The sequence below is a fragment of the Microcaecilia unicolor genome, chromosome 2 (assembly GCF_901765095.1).
Source record: "Microcaecilia unicolor chromosome 2, aMicUni1.1, whole genome shotgun sequence".
Classification (NCBI taxonomy): domain Eukaryota; kingdom Metazoa; phylum Chordata; class Amphibia; order Gymnophiona; family Siphonopidae; genus Microcaecilia; species Microcaecilia unicolor.
The window spans coordinates 527,982,079-527,995,508 of record NC_044032.1 but is presented as its reverse complement, the minus strand read 5'-3'; the positions used below and the strand labels follow the sequence as shown (position 1 = coordinate 527,995,508).

The 13,430-nt window shown below is 44.1% G+C and overlaps 1 protein-coding gene across 8 annotated transcripts in view; it reads right to left on the bottom strand.

Annotated features, from left to right (window-relative positions):
* LOC115461459 (protocadherin-7-like) overlaps window positions 1-11,788 on the bottom strand; it is a 1,080,138-nt gene extending 1,068,350 nt beyond the window's left edge. For all 8 annotated transcript variants that reach the window (XM_030191264.1, XM_030191265.1, XM_030191266.1 and 5 more), the window contains exon 1: window positions 7,801-11,788. In XM_030191264.1, coding sequence (XP_030047124.1) covers window positions 7,801-10,863 — 3,063 coding nt within the window. In that variant the 5' untranslated portion in view covers window positions 10,864-11,788. The remainder of the gene's footprint in view (window positions 1-7,800) is intronic.
* Window positions 11,789-13,430: the final 1,642 nt, after the last annotated feature.

Sequence of the window (13,430 nt, the reverse complement as noted above, 5' to 3'; positions counted from 1 at the left end):
GAGGAAAGGAAAGATCAGTAGCCAAAATGGCCAACAACAGAAGAGAAGCAGCAGCCAACAGCTCCAGAGGTTGAAGGGTGAGAACAAACCAAAGCAGTATGTTGCTGCCAGAGTATGAAGTAGAAGTAGCAGGACCTGCTGAGGTCAAATGGTGAGCAGGCAACAGAGTGGAATTACATGAGCTGAAAGGTGAGAATAAAGGAACAAAGAGCGCTGCAGAACTGCAACAACCAATACAAGAGTGGGAGCCAGAGGTAGCCCACACCACCAGTAGCATTTGAACAGCAGGTGGCTAAGCGAAAGGGAGAAGCAGTAGCTGGGCACCACAGCAAACAAAAGGTTTTCCTGTTTTGGGGAAAAAATATCTGTGTAATGTATGACTGACTGTACATACTGCAGAAGATGCTATACTATACTAAAATAGTTTTGAGCAACTTAAATTGCTTATTCTCCACAACACTGGAACCAGTCCAATTGTAGTCAAACATATATGTTCCCCTTCCTCCTCTTCATAATATTTTGTTTCCGGGCTACTAAAAAGTTAAAAAAAAAAAAAAAAGGAACTACAGCAAATTACTTCAATGTTCATCTTTCACTGCCATTTACTCATTTCCGACTCCCTCTCAATCTTCCTTCAACACTGCCCCATGGTTACTACTAGCCTAACCAAATCCTGATTCTGATAAAATCTGACACTAGAGCAGGGGTTCTCAACCCTGTCCTTCGGCACACCTGGCCAGTCAGGTTTTCGAGATATCCATGGTGAATACGCAAGAGATAGATCCACATGCAAAAGAGGCAGTACATACAAATGTATCTCATGCATATTGTGGATATCCTGAAAACCTGACTGGCATATTCACTGTGGATATCCTGAAAACCTGACTGGCTAGGTGTGCCCCAAGGACTGGGTTGAGATCCACTGCACTAAAGAAAAGTACAATAAAGGGTATGTGTGTTTCCCTTAACGTTTCAGAATTCCAAAAGTAACACGTTCCTTCAGATACCATATTGGTTTTCATATTAAACTTAAAATGTTATTTCTACACAAGGCTCTTAATCAAGAGACTTCCAAAGCTGTGATGGCATTATTAAAAGGTATACAGACCACATAGAATTTTTAGATCTGAGAACTAGTGTTTGTTAGATATTCCAAATTATCATCATGCAAGATTGCGTGAAACCCAGGAACAGGTCTCAGTAGCAGTATCTATATTGTGGAATGCGTTACCGATGAATTTATGAAATGCCACCAATCTTTCAGAGCTCAGGAAGCACCTTCTTCCAAAATGCTTATGAAAATTAAGGTCAGTGATGTAATAAAGATGTGTGTGTAACCTGAAGCAATGACAATTCCTTTTCTATTTCTCCAAAGATTTTAATTCTCTTGCCCAGAGCCAAGCCTTTATATGACTCAGGTGTGGGGTTTACATGCGACTCTGGGTTAAGGTCAGCATACCAGCTATACTTCATAATTCATATATGAGATAAATTTGTACGCATTACCTCTACTGTATGCAAATCTCCTGCATATTCCCTGTGGATATCCTGAAAAGCTGACTGGATGGTCATGTCCCTGATTTAATACCATCATCCTGAAGTATCTCTCTCATGCTCAGTATGGCTCAATTTCATTCCCTCTATATACCAGGTGTATGACTGCTATGACTGCATCTTTTACTCCTCAAGCTTTCTAGATTACTTCTCATTCTCTCTATTCCCTCAGAGCGTTCGCTCTATAGCAGACCTACAGTAATATTTAACAAAATTGGCAAAATGTTCCTTCAAAATCTCTCTGCAATATTGTTCACCAATATATTGAGCAGATCAGCCCCAGGACTGGTCCCTGAAGCACTCCACTAATCACCTTTCTTTTCAGCGGGAGTTTCATATACATCAACCCTGTAATCATTCCTTCAGTTTCTAATTCAGTTCACCACCTTGGGGTGCTCAGTTTATTTAAGTGGAAAAGCATCAAAAGCTTTGCTGAACTCCAAGTAAACCTCATCTAACACCTGCCTTAGGCATCAAAACCTGCCAAAATGAATGGGATGTGTTTGACATGAAGCTACTTAGGTGTATTTTTCATATTTGTTAATATTTTTATTTAAGCAAAACAACAACAATAAAAACACCGAGAAAATTCCAACTTTGCATTTTACATCTGAAATAAGCCCAGTAGACAGCTATCAAGCTGAATGATTGCAAATTTTGGAAAGTGATAGAATTACAAAAATGAGGTTACAGAACAGATGAGAATTAACAGACATGCGACTAGTAATTGCCATGAAATGGCAGCACAATCTTTATATAAAATATCATGCTCCCTTTAATATTAAAAACAATGCTGCTATCCAAAGGACTGGGGCAAAAAACTACAAACCATCAAAAATACAGAGAAAAAAAGATAAAAATACATTGCATGCTTCAGATGACTGGAGACTTGAGCTGGGTACTTCATAACCAACCTGATCAATAGAACTGTGGAACAATAGCAGCCTTTTATGTCACTACTGTGCTGGTCATGAAGACACTACAGAAGAGATTTTGTTAAAAACTTTTTTAAAATACTTGATGCAAACCTTTTACAGACCCTCAACATACTTCAAGGCCGATGAAGAAAGCAAGAACTGATGAAAGAGTGTGCTTAGTGCAATGTCTATGCACAAGTTTCTGTGCACGTGATGCAGAAAAAGTTTCTGTGTAGAAGCTTGCCATGTGCAAAATTTTGAGTGATAATAAGGTATTAGTCATTTGGTCCCTCTGCAGAGAAGTACGCAGAAGACTAAGGCTAGCACAACTCATGAACTGAGACACAGAAGGGTTAGCTCATTCTTCTGCAGTAGGGTCTGTGAAGATACAAAGCCAGTTTCTTATTTTTACTGTAAGCATGACAGTACCCGCAACTTTTAACACAGAACAGAAGGTGAAAGTTCTGTTGACAAGTCTGAAAAGAAAAAAAAAAAACTATCTGCACATGTGCTGAAATATTGTTTTGCACATAAATATCAGCATACAGAAAGTTTTATGAACAAGAAATTTTAGTGATATTGTAGCCAAACAATAACATTCCAGTACATGCGCATAAAGGTACTGATACTTGATATGCACAGTATTACTGCCCTGAAGGCATTAAGTTATTTTTGGAGGTCATCCAAAATCCTTTCATAGTTTTACACACATTTGTGTACATACATCCACACCTTTCATACAGCAGAGGACCAGTTCCTGTATTTAAAGTATATTTTATCCTGTGTAATATCTCTCCAACATAGAAAGACCATACAGAGCAATTTTTAAAAAGCCACATGTCAACTAGAGATCCTCACTGTGCTCCAACTGCCATCAGTTATGGCTACTCACACACTGGCATCCAGTGCCTGCATCTACCTTCCCCAGTGCTGAGCAGCAGCAGGAAGACAAATCAACATACCCAAGCTAGAAGGGGCTGTATTAATGATTGACAAATACTGCTCCTGACAGAATCTGACAAAACAGAATTTGCAGAAAACTACCCTCCCCATGCAGAACTTTAAACTCTCCTGTAGAATTCTATGCATGGACCAAGGGAGCAACAATGTTGATCTGCATATGCCAACAAAAGGAGAACTTAGTTTATTACAGCTTCTTCCATCCAACATAGTCTGATGCAGTTGATGCCTTGACCTATGTGAGCCTGGATGGAGGTTGCAACTTTGTTTGCACAGAAAAGATGCAGTGGTTTTCAACCCAGCCCTCAGTGACCATTTGATTAGTCCAATTTTCAGGATATCTACAATGAATATGCACTGGTGGTCCAGTTCTATCAACTCAGTCCTCAGAACACAGCTAACCAGTCAGGGGTTTAGGATATTCCTAATGAATATGCATGATATGCATGAGATAAATTTGCATGCACTCATTCATATTCATTGTAGGTATCCTGAAAACCTGATTGACCAATTATGTCTGAAGACAATATTGAGAACTCCTGGCCTATAGGAAGGCAGATAAAGCACTTGAGTGAAACCTGGAGCGACAGAGAGGTCGGGAGGTGAGGATTCTTGGATGCACTAGTACACAATACCCAGGAAAATTCTCCCCCCCCCCCCCTCAAAAAAAACTATGATCTGCAGCTGAGTATAAATGTAGAAACAAAACACAGAAAGCTGAATTGCCAAAAGGCAGTGAATATTTTGTGTTATTCTGACAAATAAAAAGGTTTTTTTTAGCATTGTCAAACCCATCTTTTTGACACTGCTTTTAACTCTTAACCCCTTATACATCTGTTTAATGATCATGTTGTAATCAGTCACATAAATGTACCTCCCTATATTTGTCATGTCTGTCTTTCTTAAATAGATCATAAGCTCTGTTGAGCAGGGACTGGCTCTTACATGTTTGTGTACAGTGCTGCATATGCCTAGTAGCGCTACAGAAATGATTAGTAGTAGTAATATTTTTATGCAAAATTCCCTCAGGATAAACAGCCTAAGCTCAGCAAGATGCAAACGTAGTACATTCCAAACTGTTTTTATTTGCTTCTTTCCACCTCTTTTTACCGTTTCAGAGGGCAACATTTATACTATACCTAAGCAGAGCAAGCATCGCTAAAAAAAGGTGCTTTTCAGACCATGACGTAGTATGCCTTTAGAAACAGATCCAAATAGAATACAGCAAGTAATAAATTAGAGGAATCAATCACTGACTGCCACTTGGAAACTAACCTCCATATTTTACGTCATCGCTACCAATCTATGCATACCTCCCCTCCCCAGCAGTCTTCTAACCAGTAATTGGAAAGAGCATCGTGTGCTTCATGAACAAGAGATTGCCATCTTAAACAGCAAAGCAGTATCTATACAGCTAATCGTGAACACACAAATTAATCTTCAGCCCTGTCTCTAAGCGGTTCTTTAAATGTATTTGTTTTCTTTAATGAGAAACGCATGAAACAGACGCACATTTCTGTAAACTGCACTAGCTGTGCAATGGGAAAAATCTGTGAAACTGGTGTGGGAGATGTGTGTCACCACGATTATGTGATAACTTTTTTTTTAACCTAAGCACTGCATTTGCAAAACAGCAACATCACAAGACTAATTCATGCAGATTATAGAATTAAGCAGTCAACCAGCCATTCACCTTAAGCAGTTCTTAAATTCCTACATACAGGATATCTCAATTCCAGCTGAAACTGGACCTTCTTTCTGTTTCTCCCAAAACAGATGGGAAGAACCTTCAGATCTCATCCACCAGTTTTCTATGCAAGCCAGGGCAGTACTTTAGACAAAAAGACTAAAACATTCAGCCAGGCAGCTATAGAAACCTCTTTAGACGGATTCTGTTGCTGAGGACTACAGCTGTGAGAACATAAAAGCACCATCTCACTTACACTACCACTTCTGTGCCACATTACTTTAGTCTGCTTTACAGTTCTCATTTACAAGGTTAAACTATAAGAGACAACACTTACTAACCCAGCACACAGTGCATGTTGATGAATTCCCACAACCATAATGGGAGTAAACATATGCATGCAACTGCTGTCAATGAAATAAGAAGTTGATATAAATAGGAGAACCACAATAAACTTGTATACACGGATTTGAAAGAGATTAGAATGTGTTGTAGAAACTTGACACCCATGTGATTCTACTAATTCTGACACATTTAAATAATTACATTCAAACAGAAGAGGAGGAGTACTGTACCACAGGTTTTTTTTTAGAACCTAAAACATGCATTACTTACAAACTAGTTTCTCTTCCCTCAATAAAACCATTCTTAGGAACAGAATTCACGCAGAAGACCAGCTTCTGAATTAATGTTAAATAACAACTATTTTTGTCTACAGCTGACTACACTAAACAGGTTTTCAATTGAAGTCCACATCCTTTCACAATGATATGAGGCTAAGATGTATCTATTAGGTATTCTAATTACACTAGTGCTATATAGTATCATCTTCAGCTATGGTACTGCAGGTCAAACACTTCCACAGGTGTCTATGTATCAGTCTTCTGAACTTCCCAACAAACATGCCAAACAAAACTGACATTAAAGTTTCCCCAAGACACTTTCTCTCTGAATGTCCATCAACTGCTGTCCAGTAGACAAACATGATCATAACATTACAATATAATTACAGCCTCACATTTAGAATACACTTACTAAGGGGGTCACTTGGCCAGTAAGTCAATGGATATTCAAAGACACCAGTCAAGATATGTTTGCCTATTACTCTTACATCAACATGCTAAAAAGAATGCATTCTCTTATGTCACAAGACACATTAGATGTGACTAATTTAGATCATAAGTATGCTATTGTAATTCTAATGGAATAAAAATATTCTATATGAAATCTCTATTTAAGGGTATTTCCCATCCATTAGAAATAACTTTAGATAAATATCTACTGTTCTTAATGCACATCTATTTATATCCGTTAAGACAGCGCTTTTTTTCTAGGACATTAATATTTAAAAATTCAAGCATATTACTAATAAAGATAATTAACTTGAGTAGCAGCAGCTTTGTGGTTAAAATCAACACTGTGACTTGTGGTAAAACATCAGAATGCCAGACAGAAAGCATTCCAACAAGTTAAACCTCAAATAGGGCAAACCAAGCAAGGAACATTAATAGCTGGGAAACCAGACATGGTTTCATCCAGACTCACTACTTTGGTTGCTGCTTTAGACAGTGCAATGGTTTTGCTTCCTTCCCTGGGGCAATCTTGTAAACTATTACCTTAGTAAAATAGTTTTTATCTGGTGAATTATTCTAATAACTTAAGTAGTGCTACAGGAAACCATAAACATTATTTTGTAAAACAGCTTCCAAGGTATGTATCAGTATAAGTACTTTTGGGTCCTCTAGTCTCTTCCCAGCAGCAAAGAAAACCAGCCTACCATAAAAACAAAGCCTACTGTTTTTGACAGATTTTAATTTGTGCTTCAGGCTCAGCCTTTGCTGCATTTGAGAGACATCTATTCAAACAGAAATTCATATGTATGAACAATAATCACTAGAATATCATCTAAAAAGGTAACATCAGCCATATGGTCATGAAATCATTTGCTGATGTGCCGGATTTGCAACAGCAGCAGAGCGTTTATGCCCCCACCTTGGGCAATCTTTCCACAATTTAAAGAGAAACTAAGGTATGTGGTGATCATGAACATGAAATGCATGTTAAATGTGAAAATGCCGCCTCAGTAAACAAAACGTATTTGCAGTACTGCTGGAACAATTACTGGCGTGTGTAATTCAGTCCCCCCCCCCCCCCAAACAACAACAAAAAAGAGCTTGCTGTTGATTCCTGTAAATAGCAAACCAGTCTGCCACCCATGGGAAAATTCACATTTTTGTGATCTGAAAGTTCTGCTTAGTTATCACTTAAATATCAGCTTTCCCACCCCCCCCCTTCATTTCTGAAACAGACTTGGCTAGACACTGTATGCATAATGTTGAAATCACCGAAAACGTCTCACACAGCCTTGTTCTACCCTATTTTTCAAACAGCACAAAACTACATGAAATATAAAAAAAAAATTGCCGCCACCATTAACATCAAAGATAGCTATTAAGGTGCTAGCTGATGTTAACAAGTACCCCCCCAATCACCCCCAAAGTCAGTATGTGTAACAATATTTTGTACATAACATCTTTCACATGGCATGGCACTCAACATCTGCTAATAAACGTCACTTTAAAGATCCATCTTACTTCTAAGGAATTAGAAAGGTCAGCTGCTCCAGACCGGCACATGCAGTCTTTGCATCCAATATTATACTAACTTTTCAAGGCATCTTACCTGTTTGCTGTACTTGTTATTAGTTTGACAGCTATATTCAGAACAGTGATCTGATCCAATTGAAATGTTGTCTCCTGCTCCCACAAAAGTATTGGCTGGAGGCAGTTCTTGTACGGCCTGATGTTTTTTCCCAGCAGTTGGGGACTGTGGGTGAAGCTGAACAGTAGGAAGAGGGGAGCTGGATTTGTAATGCCTCGCAAGGTCGGGGCTTCCCGGCCCACCATTGACAGAGCGATATCGTCCCATGGCAGGGCTGTCAGTCAGTTTCTCATTGACACTGTCATATCTCTGTCCATTTGGTTTGGAGGCCTCTACTGTAACAATGCTGCTGTAGAGAGGCTGTTTAGATTTCTTATTTTTCTTGTCTTTTTTCGGTTTTTTAGATTTGTCATGCTGTTGGGGGGTAAAAAAGTCTTCGTGATCCTTTTTACCGGCTTCATAGCCGTTCTTGTTCTTCGACCTGCAGTATCGTGCCATGACCACGATTAAGATGATCAAGATGACCGCCACGATGCCAGCCACCACCCCGATGACAATGCTAAGTCTCTGCTTGCTCAGTTCATAACTGGGATCTCCAGCGATATCTTGTGTCAAAGGGGTGTGCAAACTTTTTGTTATTTGCGATTCCACCACTGTGGCGTTGGACACACTTTCATTGACGAACACGTGAACCAGAGTGATGGTGGACTGTGGTGGCTGGCCACTATCATTCACCTGTACCACCAGCCGATGCAAACCGTAGTGCTTTTGGGCCAGCTTGCCCACCAAGGAAACCACGCCACTGGTGGTGTCAATTTCAAACAGTTTAAATGGGTTGCCACCAACAATGCTGTAGTTCAAGTCCGCATTGACACCCGTGTCATTATCTGTGGCGTTCACGGTGGCCACTACCGTGCGCAAGTTACTAGAAGGAAGCAGGACGGCGTGGGAGCGATTGCTAGGGTAGTACACAGTAGGAGCATTGTCATTTTCGTCCATAACAAAGAGAGAGACGGTGGCCGTGGCCGATCGAGGCGGTTCGCCCCCATCCACCGCTTTCACTCTGAACGTGTAGCTGGTCTGATACTCCCTGTCGAAAGACACGGTGGAATAGATGGTACCCGTGTCATTCTCGATGGAAAAAATGGTGCTATCCTCAATGGAGAGGCTCATCTCAGCATTGCGCCCCTTATCAGCGTCCATGACTGTCACCATGCCCACGGGGCTATTAGGCTGCAGGTTCTCCTTCACGTAAAAAGTGAAAATGTCCTGCATGAACTTGGGCTCGTTGTCGTTGCGATCGGCCACTTGCACCACCACCGTGGCCGTGCCCTGCAAAACGGGGACCCCCTTGTCCCTGGCGGTCACTCTAAATTCGTAGCGGTCCGTCTGCTCCCTGTCCAGCATGCTGTTGACAGTGATGTCGCCGGAGTCCGGGTCGATGGCGAACACACCGGCCACGGCCGGGTCCAGAGAATAGGCCAACTCGGCGTTCTTGCCGCCATCGGCGTCCGTGGCCTGCACGGTGGCCACGCGCTCGCCGGGGAGGTTGTTCTCGGGGAAGGCCACTTCGAGCATATTCTGGCTGAAGAGAGGCGGATTGTCGTTGGTGTCGCCCACCTTGACGAGCAGAGAGTTGTTGCTGGACAGGCTGGGGCTGCCCGAGTCCACGGCCACTATGACCACATGGTACTCGCGCACGTTCTCGTAGTCGAGGGGCGCCGAGGTGTGGAGAAAGTACTTGCGCTTGTTCTGCTCCCCCTCGCCGTCGCTGGCCGGCTTGAGCTGGAACGGCACGTCGCCCACCACCGTGCACGTGACCGCGCCGTTCTCGCCCTGGTCACGGTCGGACACCTGCACCAACGCCACAGGCGTGTCGACGAGCACATCCTCGGCCACGTGCGCCACGCCGTCCTTGAGCGGGATGCGGCCTATCTTGCGGATGTCGACGACGGGCACGTTGTCGTTCTCGTCGCGCACGCTCAGCACCACCACGGCCTTGTCGGAGCGCGGGGGCTGGCCGCGGTCGCGCGCCGCCACCGAAAAGCGCAGCTGCGCCAGCTCCTCGCGGTCGATGCGGTGCAGCACGCTGAGCCAGCCCGTGGTCTCGTCGAGGCGCAGCAGGCGGCGCACCGACTCGGTGGCGGCGCCGAACACGTACTCCACCTGGCCGTTGACGCCCGCGTCGGCATCGGTGGCGCGCACCTGGAGGATGGGTGTTCCGGGCGCGCTGTTCTCCGCCAGGTCCGCCTCGTAGTCGCTGCGTTCGAAGCGCGGGCTGTTGTCATTGACGTCCGTTATGAGCACCCGCAGGATGGACTGCGAGGAGCGCGGTGGGTCGCCGCCGTCGCGCACGCGCAAGGTCAGTTCGTACGAGTCGCGCTGCTCGCGGTCCAGCGCGCCCTTGACAATCAGCTGCGGCTGCTTCTCGCCTTCGGACGTGTCGGCCACCTGCAGCTCGAAGACGCCGCCGCCGCTTCGTTCGTCGGGCCGCCGTTTGCCTTCGCCCGGGGAGGATGGCGGCGGCAGAGCCCGGCCACCCTCTTGCAGGAGCTCGTAACGCTCGATGCCGTTGCGGCCGAAATCGCGGTCGGTGGCGGTGGGCAGTAGGTAAAGGGTGCCCACCGGCCGGTTCTCCTCCACTGTCAGGGTGAGCACGGGCGAAGGGAAAGCGGGCGTGTTGTCGTTCACGTCGGCCACGATCACGCGACCCTCGAACAGGTCCACCCAGCTCTGCGAGGGCCCGATCACCGACACCTCGAAGTCGATGAAGCACTCGTTCTCGTCGAAGATCATCTGGCACTGCGGAAGCTTCTCGCGGTCTACGCGCCGCTCCCCCGTGCTCAGCTCCCCCGTCACGTTGTCGATCTTCAGGTACTCGCCGCCCGACTCCAAGCTGAAGGTCACCTCCCCGGTGCCCGCCACTATGTCCAGGTCGGCGGCTACGTTACCCACGCGCACATCCGGCGGTCCTTCCTCTGACAGCCGGTAGCGCAGCACCCGCTTGCCCGCGACCGGAGCCGCCGCCGCCGCCAGCAGGAGCAGGAGTGACAGCGGCAGCGATCGGTGCCCGGGAGTCCGCATCTTGCTCCCACCGAGCCCCGGAAGCAAGGTCCAGCCGCTGTGGAGATAACGCTCCTGGCTCTCGCTGTAATGCAGGGCAACAGTTCCACGTACAAACCCCCCAGATTGGAAAGAAAACGTGTTGTATGTAGTGTTCTGTATAACAAAATCACACACTGATGATCCTGCTGCACTCTCTTCTTTCTTTTCCAAAAGTTATTTCACAATTCATGCAGTTGACAACCAGGTGAGCGTTGCTTTCGTGCTTTTTTTGTTCTTTCTTTCTTTTTCTTTTGGTACTTAATACTCACAGTTCGCTGGACAGGGTTTTCTTTTGACTTAAAGGAGCATAGTGCCAAGATATTTACTTCCTTTCTCTCTGGTTAACTGTAAATCACTTTCAGAGGTTTCAAATGAAACATTAAAGAACTGAAGAAGCTGTGCTGTAAAAGCCTCAGGTCGCCTCCTTTACCCGCCGAATTATACACATTCCACGCTTCCCTGCTTATGTTGGAGATCTGTGTCCGCCCTGCATGCTTGATTTTGTGAATCGTTTCATTCAGACCGGTTGTCCTGTAATATCACTCGTCTTCCAACCACTTTTTTTTTTTTTTTGGCAGTGAGAGAAAAATTCCAAAACAAACATCCCAGTTACGGTCCTTTGAACGCTTTCTTGACTACCCCCTTCAAATTATAGATCTGCAGGAAACATCCCCAGGTTAGCGGAAAGCTCTCAAATCCATTTTTAGGAAAAAAAATCCCAACAAATTTCAGTTTTCCCCAGAATTGTTTAAAAATAACTCCGCAATGTCAGTCATCAAAAAAAAAAATCGAAGAAATTTAAAAAAAAATTATTTAATTATACCAACGGCATATTCGTTTGTAAATAAATTTCCAGTCTTGAGACATACATAGTTCCAAGTTTGTTCGGTATCCGCAGTTTGTGTGCCTACCTGCATTTGCACTGCATGTGTTAGCAATCTGTATCTGCTGCAGCACTCTGAGCGATTCACAAATGATATTGCAGTCTCTCCCCCCTCCTTTTTCCTCCCTCTTTCTCCTCCTCCTCTCTCTCGCCTCTTCCTTTTCGACTCAATGCAGGTGACCAAATCTGAACTCGCTTCTTCACTTCACAGGTTAGCAAGCAAGACTGTCTTGAGGCGATTATTTCTTTCGTTATTATAACAGAGAAGGGAACAAGATGTAACAGGATCCCCACGTGAAGGAACGAACCACGAACACAGCCGTATGTGGTTGCAAAGTGCAGGATCGCCGAGATGCGAAAACTGTGTATAACCCGAGGCTGCTCTTTCCTGCCTTCTCTTTTCAAGAGAAGTGAATCGGTACGTTGTTTCCAACAAGATCTGCAGTGCCGAAGTGTGCGGCAGCCTATCTAGCTCCAGCCAAGCAGAAGTGTTCAGACGCTGGTGAGGCGAGCGGGCTCCTCTTTCCAAGATGTTGCATGGCGCGGAGAGTCGCTGCCTCTTCCCCGACCCCGGAGCAGTAAGTTTGTCCTGAGCGGTCGGGGGTCGCGATTTCCTTTTTTTCAGCCGCTGCAGCCTCAAGCCTGTGCTAGTCTTGCGCTGGGAGGGAAGGATGAGCCGCTTCACATCAGAAAGCCCAGCCTTTACCCTCTGCTGCTGTTGTTACTGCTGCGACTGCCGCAAGTGGGATAGGTGATCAGAATGAATCGAGCCCTACACCAATCCATTGCAGGACTCTCTCTTAACTCGCCAGCTCTCGCTTCCTCCCTCCCACCCTCCAGTGGTATTCCCTTCCCACAATCGCTGATTAATGCATTTTTTTTTTCAAGTGTTACATCTTCAACTCCAGACGTTCAAGTGAGCCAGATTTGCAACCCTAATAAGATAACGTGAACCTTTACCCAATTTTTTATAGATCTAGAATTTAGCAGAGGCACCAAGTGGACTGTGTTTAGTTTTGCTGAGCGAAAAGCGGGGATAAAACTCGCACAAATTGTATGGTTGCCATGATGTACTACAGTGCTCGTTTGTTTTGTTCCTCTGTAATTTTTAATAACAGCGTAGCGTCTGTGTTCTGGAAGCGGCGTTTCTGTTAGATTAAATGAACGTGTAGGAGAAAATACAAATGCATTCTTTCTTTTTATTTTAGTCAGTGGAGGCTTCTTTAGTGTTTGGCTGCCAGACTAAATAAGTTGAAGATTAACATTTTACTTTTTAATTTTAACTTTTGCCTTGTATTGAATATGTAAGCAATATTCAAAAATAAGCCATCTATATATGTTTTCTTCACCTAAATTTGAAAGTTGCAATAATATATGGTAAGAAATAGTTTCTATATTGTGTTTTGAGTGATAACACAATATATAAAATGTGGAAGTACTGTTTGATACTTTTCTTTATGGGGATAAGGGACGATAGGGAGAATACTTAACTTAAACCCAACATCTCACACAATTTTCTCAGTTTATTCCTTTTCACACAGCTCTGATTAGTAGGACTTGCAATGGCAGATACATTCTGCCTGTATTAGAAAATAGTTTTGTTGGGTGTGGCCCAATTTTTATTATTTTGCTGAACCGATTGGATTGGGATACTTCCATGTTT